The 16,553-nt window shown below is 34.6% G+C and overlaps 1 protein-coding gene across 4 annotated transcripts in view; it reads right to left on the bottom strand.

The window, feature by feature from the left end:
- Window positions 1–3,017: 3,017 nt before the first annotated feature.
- LOC136979412 (protein FAM184A-like) overlaps window positions 3,018–16,553 on the bottom strand; it is a 34,976-nt gene continuing 21,440 nt past the window's right edge. Inside the window, exons 8-17 of one of the 4 annotated variants that reach the window (XM_067275379.1) lie at window positions 13,914–14,035; window positions 13,348–13,486; window positions 11,985–12,164; window positions 9,136–9,289; window positions 8,935–9,062; window positions 8,678–8,862; window positions 7,633–7,779; window positions 7,437–7,551; window positions 3,617–3,700; window positions 3,018–3,541 (exon numbers count right to left, since the gene is read on the bottom strand). In XM_067275379.1, coding sequence (XP_067131480.1) covers window positions 3,047–3,541; window positions 3,617–3,700; window positions 7,437–7,551; window positions 7,633–7,779; window positions 8,678–8,862; window positions 8,935–9,062; window positions 9,136–9,289; window positions 11,985–12,164; window positions 13,348–13,486; window positions 13,914–14,035 — 1,749 coding nt within the window. In that variant the 3' untranslated portion in view covers window positions 3,018–3,046. Of the gene's footprint in view, window positions 3,553–3,616; window positions 3,701–7,436; window positions 7,552–7,632; window positions 7,780–8,677; window positions 8,863–8,934; window positions 9,063–9,135; window positions 9,290–11,984; window positions 12,165–13,347; window positions 13,487–13,913; window positions 14,036–16,553 lie in introns of all 4 variants that reach the window. The other 3 variants (XM_067275380.1, XM_067275382.1, XM_067275381.1) reach the window with 3 other exon arrangements.

Genomic DNA, 16,553 nt, shown 5'->3' with positions numbered 1-16,553 from the left:
TCTACTCTGACCAATTCCATTATAACTCGATCCATCATCTGGAATGAAATTGCGGCAATCTATACTCTGCCTCATCCCGGTGTCAACAAATCGCTGTATAAATTAGATTTTCCAAGAAACACGAACAATTATGGGCCAGATCTATAATAAAATCAACTAATATTGGAGTAACACAGGTAAAATCACGAGTGCGGATTAGCTTTTGATCCAAATTGTGTAGATAGGTAAATACGACGGTCAAAGGATTATGTGCAGAAATATTTCATTTTGTCAGAATTTATGAAAATTATTGCCTTTATCTTGAACTGGTACATAATACAAAGAGAAATCTTGGCATAACTGAAAATATTCTCTTTATTAATTGCTTCTCTTTGCTTTTTAAATATAAAATACATTAATCAGAATATTGCAAAAACTTCTAATATACAATCCTCAGAATACGAGTTAATTCAATTACCAAGAACTAATGCTTCACTCTACCATTAGAAATTTTAATTACATTACAGTAATAGAGACCAAGTTCTTCTAATTCACATCTCCAGTAATTTTAATAATTGATTGATAATTATAGAAGTGTTAACTTTTTCTTCAATTGGTTCTAGTTAATTCACTAACTAATTCATACAAGGCAAATTGGCAAAATGTGTTACCTTATTCTTGTTTTTGTGAATTACGTTCGTAACTCTTCTTGGACCCCCATTCAATTCTTGAAAGTTTTCAGTTGTGTAGATCCGGTTAATTCCAACAAAAACAAATATTAGCACTGTGTCTATGTGTGCCCTTGACGCAACTGGAGGAACCATTTTCCTGACGTTGGAAATGGTTTTCAAAATACAGTTTGTCCTGCTCTTTATCCAGATTTCGTTGTGTTCTTCGTATCCAAAAACCTATTCTAATTCTGCACTGTACAGGTTTTCTGTTTGAGGTATTTCAATTTAACACTATCTTTGACTTTGTCTACCTCTGAATCTGATACCATTATAGTAAAAGTGAGGTTTGACCGTGTTTTGGATCAAATATGTATGTACAAACGTGCACCTATGCACCTAACCTGATGTAATTATATTATTTTAATATTTAGCCCATTGTTATATATATTAAAAATAAACACCTTACTTTTGCATTTAGGATGAGATTGCAATGCCCTTACAGAGGACGATCGTAATGGTTATGTTTTAAGGCCAGATGCTGCCATCACCAGTCTCGTTTATCCGGACGGGTTTGACCAGAGCCATCTAGCAGGAGTAAGAGACGGCATCCTTTCTAGTTGTGCACGAATAAAGTACCGTCCGGGCCGTATCTGCTTAACTTCGGCAATCTAACTACAACCGAATGTTTGGCAAGGACCAGAATCGCTCTTATCCATGTATTCAACAGAATAAACCAAATGTTAAAATAACAATTGCAAATCAAATTACATTGTACAGAGATTTCACTTTGGGTTCAGCAATTTTTTTAAATCCAGAGTTATGTTTCCACCGATTATCCACGTGAAAACACTGGCATTTTCCGGTTTGCGGACGACAGAGCCGACGTATATCGAGTTCGGTTTGTTGATTTCTTCAAAAGAGAATCTGGTCCGGATGGATCTTTCAGAGATTATACAGTAGACAGATCGGCCTGTCAGTTCTTCGGACTTGGCAATCGATAGAGCGTGCAGCATAGAGACAAACTATAGCTGTCTTTCCATCAATGTTTCATTAAATTCTTCACAACTCCCTGCTTTTACATAATATAAAAGTGTGTTGCTGCCTAGTATAAATTTATTATTACAATTGTACGAGATATCCTGCGTAAGTACCGTATTTTATATTTTTTGTTATCCATTTTGGTATAGTGACGATATGAAATTAAAACTGTATTTGTAGGAACACAACATTGAATCTATTGAAAATTAAAATTTGATCCTTTGATGTAAGTAATTCTAAAAAATTTAATTTTTTCAAGTTCATATTTCAAATAATTTTGATAAATCTAGAACACAGTATATTAGTCATCCCGATAAATAAAATTCTTATACAGGTGATCCCTGTATAAGATCTACTGATTGATGATATTTCTGACTTCCAGAGCTGGCCAAAAGTTAGCTATCGGGGCCAGAAATCAAAAATATCGCGTTCAATAGAGCATACTTGATTAAAATGAGTTAGAAGCTGTACGAAATTAAGAGATTACTACCAGCTGCAAATGTATATGATACTGTGAAATGTGCATTATGCACAGTGGTAATTGTGAATGGCATTTTGTAATTCTGTCTGGATTAAAAGATCGGTTGGAAATTGGCAGCAAACCTCTATTAACATGTTTGCCATTGGTTGATGCAATTTTTCATCATGTGACCTTTGTATAGCATTAGCTGCCAGTTGCCATAATTTACTGGTTGATAGAATGGCCAATGCAGCCAGTGCCATAACTAGCCATTCCTGTGCCCTGTGCAAGAATTTGCATTTAGGTCCCTTAATCAGATTTGGGAAAATAAAACAAAATACATGCATTTTGGGCTCCCCTTCCATGTGGGCCCTGTGCAGATGCATCTGTTGCACCTGCCTAGTAACGGCACCGAATGCAGCAAAGGATCGGTCTGCTGTTCTGGGTAACCCGTGGCACGTGTTTTCAATCATCCTTTTGTTTTATCACCCAATCATCCTTTTTTCAATCAGCTTTTCTACATTTATTCTAATTAAAATATATTTGTTTAATATCGTTATTCAAAGTCTAAAACTATGGCACGGGGTTCAAAAAGGTTCACCGTCCCCGGTCTAGATTATCTACTCTTGATTTATGATAGTAACAACATAGTTACTGTCTATTATGTGGTACAGATGTGTTCAGCAAAACCATTCACCGAATGAGTTCATACCATGTGATGAACATTTGCATAAGTTGGAACTAAGTGTACAAATCTGAGCCATAGAAAATTCACAAGTGTCATATCGGATATCCTTCTTATTTTAGGGAATTTAAGATTGGCGTGTAAAAGAAATAGATTTATCTTAATATCTTGTAACACACAAAAATTCTGTAAGTGTTAAATTTATATTTTATTTTACAACTCACTTTCTAAAATCGGTAATTTATGGCAAATATCAGACTTCCGACTATAGGTCACATCATTTTGAAAATAATGCGCACGAGGATCCGACAGACTGCTCTCGCTTTCTTGTAGAGATCTGGGTTCTTCGCATTCTACTATTGTGTCGCAAGCATGTTTCGACAGAGGTTGCATCGCAGACAGCGGTTTAGTGAACGAGTCTGAACACATGGAAGGAAGATCTACGCAGCTGGAAGCTTTCTCTTCTCCTCTGCTCTCTTGTTTGTGATGACCGTTTGGTAAGTCATGCAGCTGATTCAGAATGTCATTTTGAATGTTTTCTCCAGACCAGCTCGCTCTCTTGTCGGATATTCTTAGACCAAGTTTGTTTGAAGAACCGTTGTGAGTCTTACTCCTCTTTTGGTTGGGATCCACTGCAGAGTTCCTTCTCAGTAGAAAAGGAGAACATAACGGTTTTAATATTGTGCGTTCGTACACAGTTTTCTGAATCTGAAAGTAGACTAAACAATATTTTATTCTGATAATATTGATGCTTTTAATATTCTGTAAGAAAAACTAACTTACGTCTAATAATGCGGTGGAATCGAGTACGGTGGACTTGTTTCTGTCTTGATTTAAAAATTCTAGACTCAAAGTCCTTTTATCGTCCTGCAAAAAAATTGTTTACAACTTTGTTAATGTTAGAAAATTAAATTTAGACAATGAATCTTCATTCAATAAACAGAATTTATTGAAAATAGTTGTCTGATGTTATTAAAGAATTCAAATATTGCTTTACGTCACTCTCTGACCGGCATGGCTGCAAACCTAAGCCTAATTTTTTCCATCCATAGAAACCTTTGCATCCATTATCACAATTGTTCTATGCAATAATGCTTTGTTCTGGCCCAGAACAAAGTACAAAATATTCAATTGATCCAAAAGAGAAAGCTAGTCTGCAGAAACAATCCCAATTAGCTAGCCCCAGGGAAAAAGTCACAATATTTGAATAGAGGAAGGAAGTGAAGAGAACAACAGATGATTGTCCAAATCAACTTTAGTTCATGAGTTCATAATGGACTGACAAAAAGGGAACAGGTAGAGAGACAAGTAAATAATTGGAAAACAAGATCGATCAAGGGATTTTCTCGTCATCACTCAAACCATCTGAGACAGTCAAGAACTTTCTGCCTGATTTATATCCGAGTCCAAATCTTCATTTCTCGTGCATCAACCTTCATTAACCTTGGGAGATCAAATTTAATGCTTTCTCTCTTGGGAAACCATTTGTACAAATATGGTGCCAAACTGACATTTACCCTTAAATTATGTTAAATATTGATTTAATCAGATTATGAACTCTATCAGTATCCTTGCAATATTCACCTACCACTAAGGTGTGGCATTCTGCTGTAAGTTGAGGTTTGTGTAGTCCTACTACCCACACTTGTCGTAAACTAACTGAAAACCTCTCATAAACGCCATTAGCAACAACATAATTCATTGATGATAATTTAATTGGTCAGTTCTTTTCTTCCAGATGGTTCTAAATTATTTAATAAATTATAATTATTAATTTAGTTAAGAGATGGGATGGTGCCTAATGTCTACCTCTAGTAGCAAATTACTTTGTATTATTTATTAAAATTAGTGGAGTTATAGCCCAATTATTTAGGCAATCATTTGGTGGTAATTTAATCATTGTAAAATAAGACAATTTTACTTTGCATCAGTTATTGGTTGTAGAGTAAGTCTTGAATAACAAATGTTTTCATAACCCCTTCTGGGTTCTTCCTTGGGTTACTTAATTCTAAATGAGCTGGATCTTCCAAAATCATAGGTGAATATAAAATTCAAACCGTAAGATGAAGAGTTTGAATAACGAAACCTTATGTGCATGCGTTCTCTGTGACGTCATTCGAAAGCTTCATCTTACAGTTCAATTTTATGTTCGAATTTTATATTCGTCTATGATTTTGGAAGATCCGGCTCATTTAGAATTAAGAAAACCCAAGGAAGAACCTAGAAGGGAGTTATGAAAACATTTGTTATTCAAGACTTAATTGTACTTTGCACCAGTTATTGGTTATACGGAGTCTTATTTTATCTGCATACCGTACCGGGATAAATATATGTATTAATCATTGTAATTTGTTGTTGCTCAGCAGGAGGCGCTCAGGTATATTCTCTTCCCCTCCTTCAAGCATTACTAATTTCACTTCCTGACTCCCAATTCATTTTGTTTTACAGTAGGATGCTTTTGGACTAGCCTTGGGACTAACCGTAGCCTCTAGGTGCTGGATGGGTTATCAGCAAGTCCGCATTGTTGCTGACAATGCACTCTGATTGGAGACAAAGTCAAGTGGTGAGAGAATCTGACAAGAACTAGTGTTCGACAAAGACGGCATTAAAAAATAATGAAATATTTCAAAACAAATGATGGACACTATTCATAATGATGATCTACAACTATTCATGCACGCACGCATATTATTTATTCTATTGAGAAACCTTAATTACTCAACAGATCCATCTCAAGTTATGAATACATTTTAAATAAAGGAAAGCATAACTAATGACAAATCTCACTCTAAGGCTAGTGTCACATAAAATGATTTTGCTTGTTGCTGCTTGAGTAGCCATTACTAATTGTATCGTATGACTAGCCAGTTGCCACTATTAAACCAAGTAGTGGCTTTAAATACTTGCTGCTACTGGAATTAAATGTGCTTGCCAAGGCATCACACTCCTGGCGAGTAGAAACAATCAAGCAATCTAGTTACCACTAGAAAGCACTGGTGTCTACTCACGTGACAACACGGTCATTACTAGACTAGGGTTCCAGCTTGTGTAGTTGCAGACAGCAATTAAAAAATGAATAACTATAACAGAACTTTTCGTGATGTATAAGGATTGCCAAGCCTATGTTAAATTTTAAAGACGAAAAACAAATATTTAAATCTGATGAAAAGTGCCATTGCATATTTCTAATACTTTTAGTATCCTGTTGGGGTCTGCGTGTTTTGTTCTCGACGACGGTAACCTTGTCAAAGAAGGCATGCACTTCATTATCTGTTGCATATGTGGCCAGGGCGGAGTTTTGTTTCTTTTTGTCAATATCATTTTTGTATTTGGCTAGTCTTATTTTGACTGACCTCGTGGTTGAACTGATATATTTGAGTTCGTAACCAAATCGTCTTTCAAAGGAACTTTTTATACCCCCAGTACCCTAAGCTTATTAGTCTTATTTTTTCTGTTCCCAAGGATGTTAAAGATGGTAGCATTGTGTCTGAATGTCAATTTGGTCTCTTTTAGATTTGCTATTTCCTTATACATATTGTGGTTATATTCTAGAATGATAGAAACACAACCCATATGTTGATTGTATCAGTTTTCATCTTTAGGGTCCAAGTTGTGAGTGTTGTTGGAAATAATATTGGCTAAATTCCTGATGCAGTAACCATGTGTTGTGGCTATTTATTCAATGATAAGATTGCGCTTTTAGAGCCTTTACCAAAGGGCTTTTACCCACTGTACAAATTATTCTGACACAATCAAAGAACTAGAACACACACACACACACACACACATATATATATATATATATATTATATATGCTTGCCAGTATATATATATATGAGTGTTATGTTGATTCATAATAAACTTTTGTATAGACCCAGTTATTTCTGATGTTGATTTTCGGATCTAGGAAATATACTTTTGTGCTGCTGGCTTGATCTAATTTAATGGTGAGACCATAGGGAATGGTTGTTCATTTGTTGTATCAATTTATTAATCTCTTTTGTTTTTCTTTCCACATAATAATATCAACAAATATATCTTTTGTATATGTGTATTTTTGATAGGAAATTACATAGAACTATTTTTTCTAATAATCTTACTACAATCTCACAGAATTCACTGGATAGGGAGGGAGCTGCTCATGGATACTTGTTTATCTTGAACAAATATGCTATAATTATACTAGAAGAATGACGAATAACATATCGTATGGGCTAGCTCTAAGATATCTTTGTGGAGTGTTGGTTCTTGGTATGATCAGTGTTGATGGTACTATAAACATAATATTGACAAAAAGAAACAAAACACTGCCCTAACCATGTACTCGACGGATAACGAAGTGCACGCCTTCCTCGACGAGGCTACCGTCATTGAGAACGAAACATGCCGACTCAACAAGATACTAGAAGCATTAGAAATATTTATAGCTGACAAAAAGGCCATTGCATAAATTTTAAAGACAAAAAACAACTATCACAGGTTTGGCAATCCTTATATGATCACAAAGTGTTTTTTGTCATATCATTCCAGTCTACTAAGAGGTGTTTAACTCTACAAAGTTAATTATAAAAATGTAAAAAACGAATTAAAAAACCAAAAATACCTTTAATTTAAAATCTGCCGAGTGATTTTCCATCATATTCTTTCTCCACAATTTGGCATTTTCGAAATTTTCGTTTCTCAGTTTTGGATTTTTCAAATTATCCGACGACTGTAAACTTTAAATAACGGAGATTAAACTTTGTGCGTCGAAACGTCCGAACGATTTACAGTTTTAATAATTAAAGGGAAATGGATACCGATTTTTCAGCAAAAAGATCTTGTCTTTCAGCAAATCTTGGGCTTTAAGGAAGTTATTCAACATGTTCTGTTTTTCTTCTCTGTGGATCTGTTTGAGCTTCCTCAACTCTTTACATAATCGACTTTGCCAGTAACTTTCTAAATTTCTAGAAATTTTTAAAAAGTATTAGTAGCAGAAAAAAAGATGTTTATACAGTACATAATTAATTGTAAATTATTCAAATCTGCACGAAAACTTTGATTATTGAACATTGTCTTTCTCGATTAAGTTTATAAAACATCTGCAAAAAGTCGGAATCGGAAGAAATTATTTTCAAACAATACGTTCCGTCTGATTCGTCTTCACAGGCAATGTAACGCGTGGAATTCAATTAATTCCAGAATGTAACGCATGGAATTAATTCCAGAATTTTTGCAGATATTTTTTATGTTTGTTATTTTTTGAACAGAAAAGAAGTGAGTTTGATACAAAATGCTTTTTCTGGAGCAAATGGAAAAGGTAAAAAAAGAATGTTGTATCGTGTACAGGACAGGATACTGGGACCCATGCCTCGTTTTTCAGCAAATATATAGTACATTTCACAAATCTTGGCCAGGATACTGTGATGTGCAGTAGGAAGAATAAGTCTGTTAGTATGTGAAGAAGCAAAGGGTACAAGTTACATGAATTTAACAGGTTCTAAGATGGCAATCAGGAAGATGTTTTCCTAATTAACTGAATGGATATTTTCTTTTAAACTTCATCTCATTTAGGAAAAAATCTATTTGATTATTAAGGAAGTTCCTTAAACATATTCCGATTCAAACTACTTTTCTCAGAGTGAAAATGGAAAACTCTATTGTTTTCAGGCTGCGTGCTTGTCAGAAGATCCCTCCTGTTGACTTCCCAATTGTCTTGAAATGGAGAGTCAACAAGAGATCTAGCTCTTTGGCTTCTGAACGCAGACTCCAAAAGTGCTTAACTCTCTGCTCCAAAGAAAGCAATTTAAATTGGATTAATAATTTAAAGCTTAACATAATGAGAAGTTTACAATCGAGTCTCACTTTATTTGATGGGTGGCTTCTTTTCGTATACACAAAACTTCATTTCTTTTTAGTTCTAATTCTTCATTGGTGGCACTTAACTCGCTTTGTAAAATTTTAATTGTGGCGTGAAGTTTATTTTCTTCACTCTTCTGTAAGGCCAATTCTTTCTTCAATTGTCTCTCCTTTTGAAATGCATTTTCATCCTGAACAAAAAAAGAATTTTCGTTATTTTTCATATTTTAATAAACCTAAATTTAAAATGATTTCGCATTTACCTTCACGTGTATTTCCTGTAGTGCAGCGTCCAGTTGCGTCTGCATCAACTTAATTTCCCCCAATAAAATTTTCTCTTGTTCTTCGAGAGCTTTGGATTTTTGAGATTTAAATTTTTCATGTAAAATGGCTTTAATGAAGAATATTCTTTTTTGAAATCAACATAAAATTTTGAGAAATTTCTTTGAAAATTTTTAACTCACAATTATGTGCCTGAAAGATGTGTTGAAGCTTTTGTTTTTCTTCGTTTAGGCTATATTCCTTTTCCAATTTTAATTTTTCTAATGTAAATTTGTGGGCCAAGTCTTTTGCATTGAGTTCTTCCCAATGTTGCCTTTTCATATCTTCCATTTTTTCCTACAATAAATAATACAAATTGATAAATCTAATCGAGATATCATCAAATATTTGAAAATTGTCAAAGAAACTAAAATAAATTACAGTAATTTTGTATAATATTTTTTAATCCAAACAAAGTAATGGACATTCACTTATCAACAGTTATCCTCATACAATATGGAGTGTAAAAGGTCTCTATTTAGCTTTTGTTTTTGTCTCCGAAACCACTGGTCTACAGACTGTTAGGATTATGATGATATCAATGGTAAACTGTAAAACTAGTTTATTTTTCAACACTCCAAAAATTGCTTTATTGGAGTCAAAATGATTAAATACAAAACAAAAACAACTTTTCTAGTAATTTTGGAACTCTTCAAAGTTTATGAGACTAATTGCAATTTCATTAACTGGATGTCTTCACATAATAAATAAACTAAAAAAACCTAAAATCCAGCAGTTTAAATACTAACCATCATTAGGTTTATACAAAAATTTGAATGTAACATGTGCAATCAAGTGCCAAGTTGATATACATATCATATATCAACTTGGCACTTGATTATAAGTACTGTATGTATCCAAACAGACGTCATTTTAAAGAACTTAACGTGTGTAACATCTTCCTAGTGTTATTCCTACACTGTGACATGGTTCTCTACTTTGCACATCTGTCTCCATCTAGCTCAAACCAAGACATCCTCAGGAGCTGCATTCATGGGTTGCATGTCCTCCTTTATTTGATCCATCCATCATTTCTTAGGCCTGCCATGAGGTCGATTGCTGCCAGGGTCAAAGTGCATGACTGATCTTTCTACTGAAAATTCCTGGCTATGCATAACATGTCTATATCATCTAAGTTGGCCTTTGCATCTTTTTGCCCAAAATCATTTACAAACGTCCTCATTTGTGGTATGGTTAAATTGTTGTTAGCCTGAGGCACCTTTCAAGCATTCACATTTCCATTAAATATAACATTTGCTCATGTTTTGCTATCACAGCCAGCACTCATAGAGAGCAACTGAGCATACCACTGTTCTGTACACTTGAGTTGAGATACAGTGGTATTTGACAGTCACACAGGACTCCAGAATGTGGCACCATTTTATCCAAGCTGAATTAACCCAGACCTGGGCATATAGAATGCTGTCTCCATTGCTGAAAATGAGAAGCACCTGAAGTGTCCTACCTTCTTCAGGTCTTCTCCACAGATACAGATGGTTCCACCAATCTGGGGCCCACATTCTATGTATTTCATTTTTCTTGATGTTCAGTCAGAGCCCAAACTCCCATTTGTTCCACTGCTCTGTTTCTTCTTGGAGTTCATGATGGTGTCCATTCATCAGAAATACACGATCAGTGTAGAGCAGTGTCCAAGGTTGGGGTGCCTGGAAATCAGCTATCAGTGTGTTCATACATAGGATGAACAAGAGTGGTGAAAGAGCTGAGCCTTGATATACTCCAACACTGATGGTGAAGGGAGGTGATGTTCCCATGGCACAGTGGACCACACAGATGATGTGATAAAGCAATTAGATCCATTGAATATAGGCTTTTGATGCTATGGGACTTGGTCAAAAACCTTTTCCAGATCAAGGAACATCATAAGAGCAGGTCTAGTCAAGCAGCATGTATCACATCCCTTTATCAAAACCACACTGATTTGGGATGATGGTGACAATGTTGCATAGCCTGGCATCAATAACTCTTATATTTTCATGGTGTGAAATAGGAACTAAATTGGTCGAAGTTCATGCATTCATTTACCTCCCCCTTACCCTTCCAAATCGGCACTGTGGTGCTGGTTGTCCAAGCTGGTGGTGATACTCCTTTGTTAATGAACCAGTTGAAAAGGCCAGTGAAGACTGCAATGGCCAAGGGCCTTCCAAATTTCCACCAGGATATTGTCAGGGCAAGTTACCCTACTAATTTTCATCTTCCTCACCCTTTTGCCCAGAAACTGGACAGCACTTTGGATCAGTGGGTGGTTAAATTCTTCGTTACCGATTTTGGAAAACTAGTTACTCCAATGATGAAGGATAGTATGTGGATCTCGTAGGAGCCGATGACAATCATCTTACACATTCTTGATCTGGCCAATGTCCTGGGTGGTTTGATGACATACATTGGCCAGGTGGTAAATTTTCTTTTCTCCCACAGGTGTCTAATTCTTCATACACATGGTCATAGTATGTGGCTTTAGTTACTGCTGCTGTGCGCTTAGCCATCGATTTCAGCACCTTGTAATATTTAATGTCTTCATGTGCCTTCGTCACCATGTCATTCTGCCTGTTGGATACCTTTGCCATTGGCCAACTTCCCAAAGGTCATTGTTTCCTGTGGTCACCATGAGAGGTGGTGATAGGATTTTAACCATCTACAAGACTGCCCAATATTGGAGTGAATTGTGTTTTTAAGAGATTTAAAAACACAAAGATGTAATTTACTTTGGAGGATTGAAAGAGAGAGAACTTGCCTTCAAACTCCGCTTATGATAGTCAAAAGACCTAAAACAGCTATTAGAGACCACTTTGACAACTTATCATCTGGAAAAATGAATTTGAGAATAGAATGAAGGCAAGCTTCAGAATAAGTTGCTAACACAATTTCTTCATTTTTGGCTCTAAGGGAATTTGTGGCTACCCTAATCTATCTTTCTTTCCCAAACTATTTTAATATCTATGAATTTATTTAGGTAAAATATTAATTATATTACTTTATATATAGTATCTTGCTTTAGCAATGCCGACTTGAGTTTTTCTTGAAACAGTTTTTGTTCTTTTCTGTCTTCACTTTCTTCCGACGTTTTATACTGTCGTCTGTTTTTCGTGTCAAAACTCTTGCTGTCTTCGGTTCTGTTTTCTTCCACAGACTGATTACTTTCCAGTTGAGAAATCTGCAAATTAAATGAAGGTATAGTGTATTAATTGTTTTGTGAAACATTTGTCAATTCAATTATATCTCATATTTTAAATGAGTTATATTTAATAATATATGAAGTATCAAAACTTAAATAGAAATTAATATAAAATTATGTATGTATGTTTTTTAAACTAAAGGCTGGTTTTTGTAATATGACTGCTACTGGCAAGACTGTTGACAATTCGGTGTTGTCGCAATTACAGGAATATGACTTTTGAATCATTCTGAGCATTTGTTATTTTTTTAATACTAATATGCAATTTTGATCTTGTTGTTAATTGATAATACAATACAACAATAAATGAAGCACACATACTGAAGTTAACAATTGATGAAAAATAAATTCATTCATGAAGTAGGTCATTAAGAATTTTTATGTTTATATTTGCATGAGTGGTTTACATGAAAAATGAAGAAATCAAATCTTTATTGAAGAATTAGTCTAAAAACTCTATCTTCTAAAGTAGCAAAAAAAGTAAAATATTTTAAAAATTATGCATTGCCTACACAGAAACTCCATAAAGAAAGAAAATGAAGTAACTGTTTTAATTCTTCAGCATTTACAGTAAATTAAACTGTCTGAATAAAAGCATTGTACTAGAAAAACTAAGCTTAGGTTTCTCTACTAACTGCAAGCAGGAGCAGAGAGACTGGATTGGTGTAGTAATTATGCTAGTTCCAAGCTCTGTGAAGTTCCCTCAGAATTGATTGGAACTGCATGTATAGAGGATAACCTAGACAGGTATACCTCGCCTTATGTCGGTAATTGGTTCCAGGAGAGGCGACGTAAGTTGAATTTATGGTGGAAAATGCCAATAATGAGCACTTAAAGACCGCTAAATAAGACGACAACACAGAAACACGCATGTTTTCGTGTTTCATTCTCTGGGATTTATGATGATTATATTAACATTTACTGTATATGTACATATTTTAATATGATTTTATGTGCTTTTAACACTTTTCTAGTGATATTACGACTTCGATATTTGTGGCGGACGGAAGTAAAGTCGAATAAAATGACTTAAACTTGATTTCTATACGTCGTTTGTCAAAAAGTATATGGAAAAATAATCGAGAACAATGTAACTCAAGGTATACCTGTATATGTAAAGCCTCTTTGTTCACAAAATATATAAACAAAAAATTACGGATACCTGTTTCTCTAAACGATCGACCGTATTCTGCCATTCCTTTTGTGCATTTTCAAATTCTCTCAATTTCTGGTTAATGATTTCGTTCACGGCTGCACTTATATCTTTCTTTGATTGTTCTTGTAATTCCTTCTCCTTTGCACTGTGGAAGAATTTTATTTTAATTATTCCAATAATACAGGGTGGGAAAGAAAAATCACTTAACACCTCTGCTACAGAATTTAGATTGTATCCAAAGAATGTACAGTACATTGTAATGTCATGTAATGTGCATAACAGTATCTGTTTGAGGTAGGTCAATAAAATCTTTTGGCAATCAATTCCTTGTGAAATTGTGGCCCTAAATGATGTGTTACATGGTCCCCTTTTCCCAGTTTTGGAATTGCATTCAAGATGGCAGCTGTGTGTGTAACACACATCATTCTGTTTCCCCTTTGATCCTTGGTCTAATGTGTTCTTGACATGAGTGAATTAACTGTGGGTACATTCTATATTCTGTCGCAGGGGTGTTAAGTGACTTTTTCCCACCCTGTGTGTGTGTAACTTTTTTAAGTTATAATAATGCATACATCAATCTTTCTCTCCATAGTTTATTCAAAAATGCAGTCTGTCTTTTCATCTCGGTCTGGTAATTTTTTATTGCATCTTTGTGCTTAGTTCTCCATTCTTTGGTCACTTTTGATGAATCACACTATAAATTATGTATTAAAAATATCAATCATTATGCATTTGATAAAATAAGTAATATTTTACTTATATGGATGTTGCAAGATAAATCGGAATTGGTTTCTTACCTGAAAATAAGTTTAAAAAGGTCACGTGTGCATATGCTCAAACTGTTACGTAACTACATAATGGTTATCTGTCAACAGACAATTGACCGGGAAGTGCTTTTGATCCTATTACAGTTGCGTAACCGTAATGGTTTTTAATTGGGCATATGTTCACCCAACCTTTTTAACTTGAAATTACCTTATATTATTAAATGAGGATGTTTATATTCTATTCTAATGGAGTCATGACACTAACGATACATGCACAAGTTTATATATTTTAAATGTTACTGTGTAGTTAAATGTTTAAATTTTATGTATGCTCTCTTCATTTTTCTAAAATTTCATCTGGGTTGTGTCTTAAATTCAAGATGTTCTTTGTTATGCTTAGAGTCTCAAAATTCCTATTCAAAGAACAACAAAGGAATATAAAGCCAAATATAAAAAAGTGCAAGAAAACTAAAATCATTGGAATCAACTTTCACAAGTAAACAAAAATACAAAGGAGGTGTAAATAGGCTTTTCAACCAAAGCCATTGTATGGAAAAAGTGATCTCAATACAATATTCCCAGAAAGGATGGGCTTTGTTTTAGTTTAGTATTATCATTAACAAAGCTCATCCTTTCTAGAATGGTAGCACTCAATAACATACTTCAATTATAATTAATATTTTCAAACGTGATATTTTATGTTCGGCAAGCTAAGGTGATGAAAGTGTTGGCTCACTATTTCTGAGGGATCTGTGTAAAGAATGGACTGGATCCTTGGAAATTTTTATAATGATTCTGCTCAGATGAGTCGGCCCTATCTGTTGCAAACATGACCAAACTCATGAACATGAAAGGGGGAAAGGGCTCTTTTAGTGCCCTCAGGATGAGAAGAATTAAAGAAATAACTATTGTATACACCCTTGTCACAAAAGTTCCTTAAACATAAAAATCAAATACAGCAATAACTGAATTGTATGTTTTATACCTACTTTAGCAGCACTGCATTTCTCACAATCCAATTGTATCATTTTAACATTGATAAACAGTTGGGTGAAGAAAAATAACAATTTATCATAGGGCATCTTAGTCAAAAGGTTTTTAGGAACTAAGATAATTCTGTTTACTAAATGCAACACGATCATACAATTATGCATCTTATAACAGTCAAAATTAATATTGCAGCAGATTATAGTAGAATTAATTGAATATTGCATATCATCTTAAAAATAAGCAGCCACAAATGTAAAATATCTCAGATATTCATTAAGATACATACATAGGAAATTTTGCATGGATCATTAAAAATTTTAGTAGTGTAGTGAAATTCTGTTCTAGATTAATATTTACAGAGATAACATTGTTAAATTCCAAATAATAAAATAGTTTTATACTTCAAATATAATTATATATTTTTAAATAGTTGTAATATGACTGTGGTTTGAATGTTTCTGAATGTTAATGTTCATCATCAGGAACAGAACAAAAAAATTCTGGATTTTCTTTGTTAATTTTCATGTTTATTTCCCAAAGATGGCTACGTTCCACTTTCACATTTACTGACGTACTTGAAGATGGTTACCACAAATTCTGCTTTTGAGGTAATCATTAAAATCATGTTCTCTTTCCATGGTTATCACTCTAATGATACCAACTTGCTTACTGGTAGCTGAGTGGATATGACTAGTTTCCCGTAGTAAGACCTACCAGGAGACCTCTTATTGCATCCCTTTATCCAACCAAATTTATTTCTCCTACTTAGAATATAAACGTTTCTGATCATCATTTGGGATCTAAAACAATTTTAGTGTCCCAGAAGATGTCTAGAAAGCACCCAACTTGGGCTACTGGGGAGGAGTGCAGAGGATCAGGGCCGGATTATCGAATAGGCAAAGTAGACAAATGTCTAGGGCCCGTAATTCGGAGGGGCCCGGCTTCAGTGCAGAAGATTTCTCTGTTTCAAAACGAGTTAAAAAGTATATAAGAAATTAGATAGGACAGAAAAGGCTGTATTTAACAATTCCTACTAAGTTCCGCTCGACTAGCCATTATCTGAAAAAAAAGGTCAACAGCCACCCGTGCGTCAGAAGTAATGTGCGCCACGAGATCTCTCGCACCATCTAGAAATATTCCTAGGGCCGCCTCTCGTGGTAGTACTGATGTATGGTTACGATTTATTTTCTAAATCTAAACTTATACGTCGCGACATCGCATATTCGATGTAGCGTTCAAGTTGCTCGAGTGCGAAGATATTACAATTCAATAGTGTTTTATAAAAGAGTTAAAAAGGGTGACTTGGGGTGACACCACGATATCCGCACCGGGTGTCATCCATGCTAGCTACGCTAATGTCACATTATATACGATTTGTTTAGAAGCAACTTATTTAAATGGGGCCCCAATTTAAATTTTGTCTAGGGCCTGCTAGATGCTTAATCCGGCACTGCA

Source organism: Centruroides vittatus, unplaced genomic scaffold (genome assembly GCF_030686945.1).
Source record: "Centruroides vittatus isolate TY-2023 unplaced genomic scaffold, ASM3068694v2 contig_620, whole genome shotgun sequence".
Classification (NCBI taxonomy): domain Eukaryota; kingdom Metazoa; phylum Arthropoda; class Arachnida; order Scorpiones; family Buthidae; genus Centruroides; species Centruroides vittatus.
The sequence above is the reverse complement of the archived record's forward strand: the minus strand, read 5'-3'. Positions and strand labels throughout refer to the sequence as shown.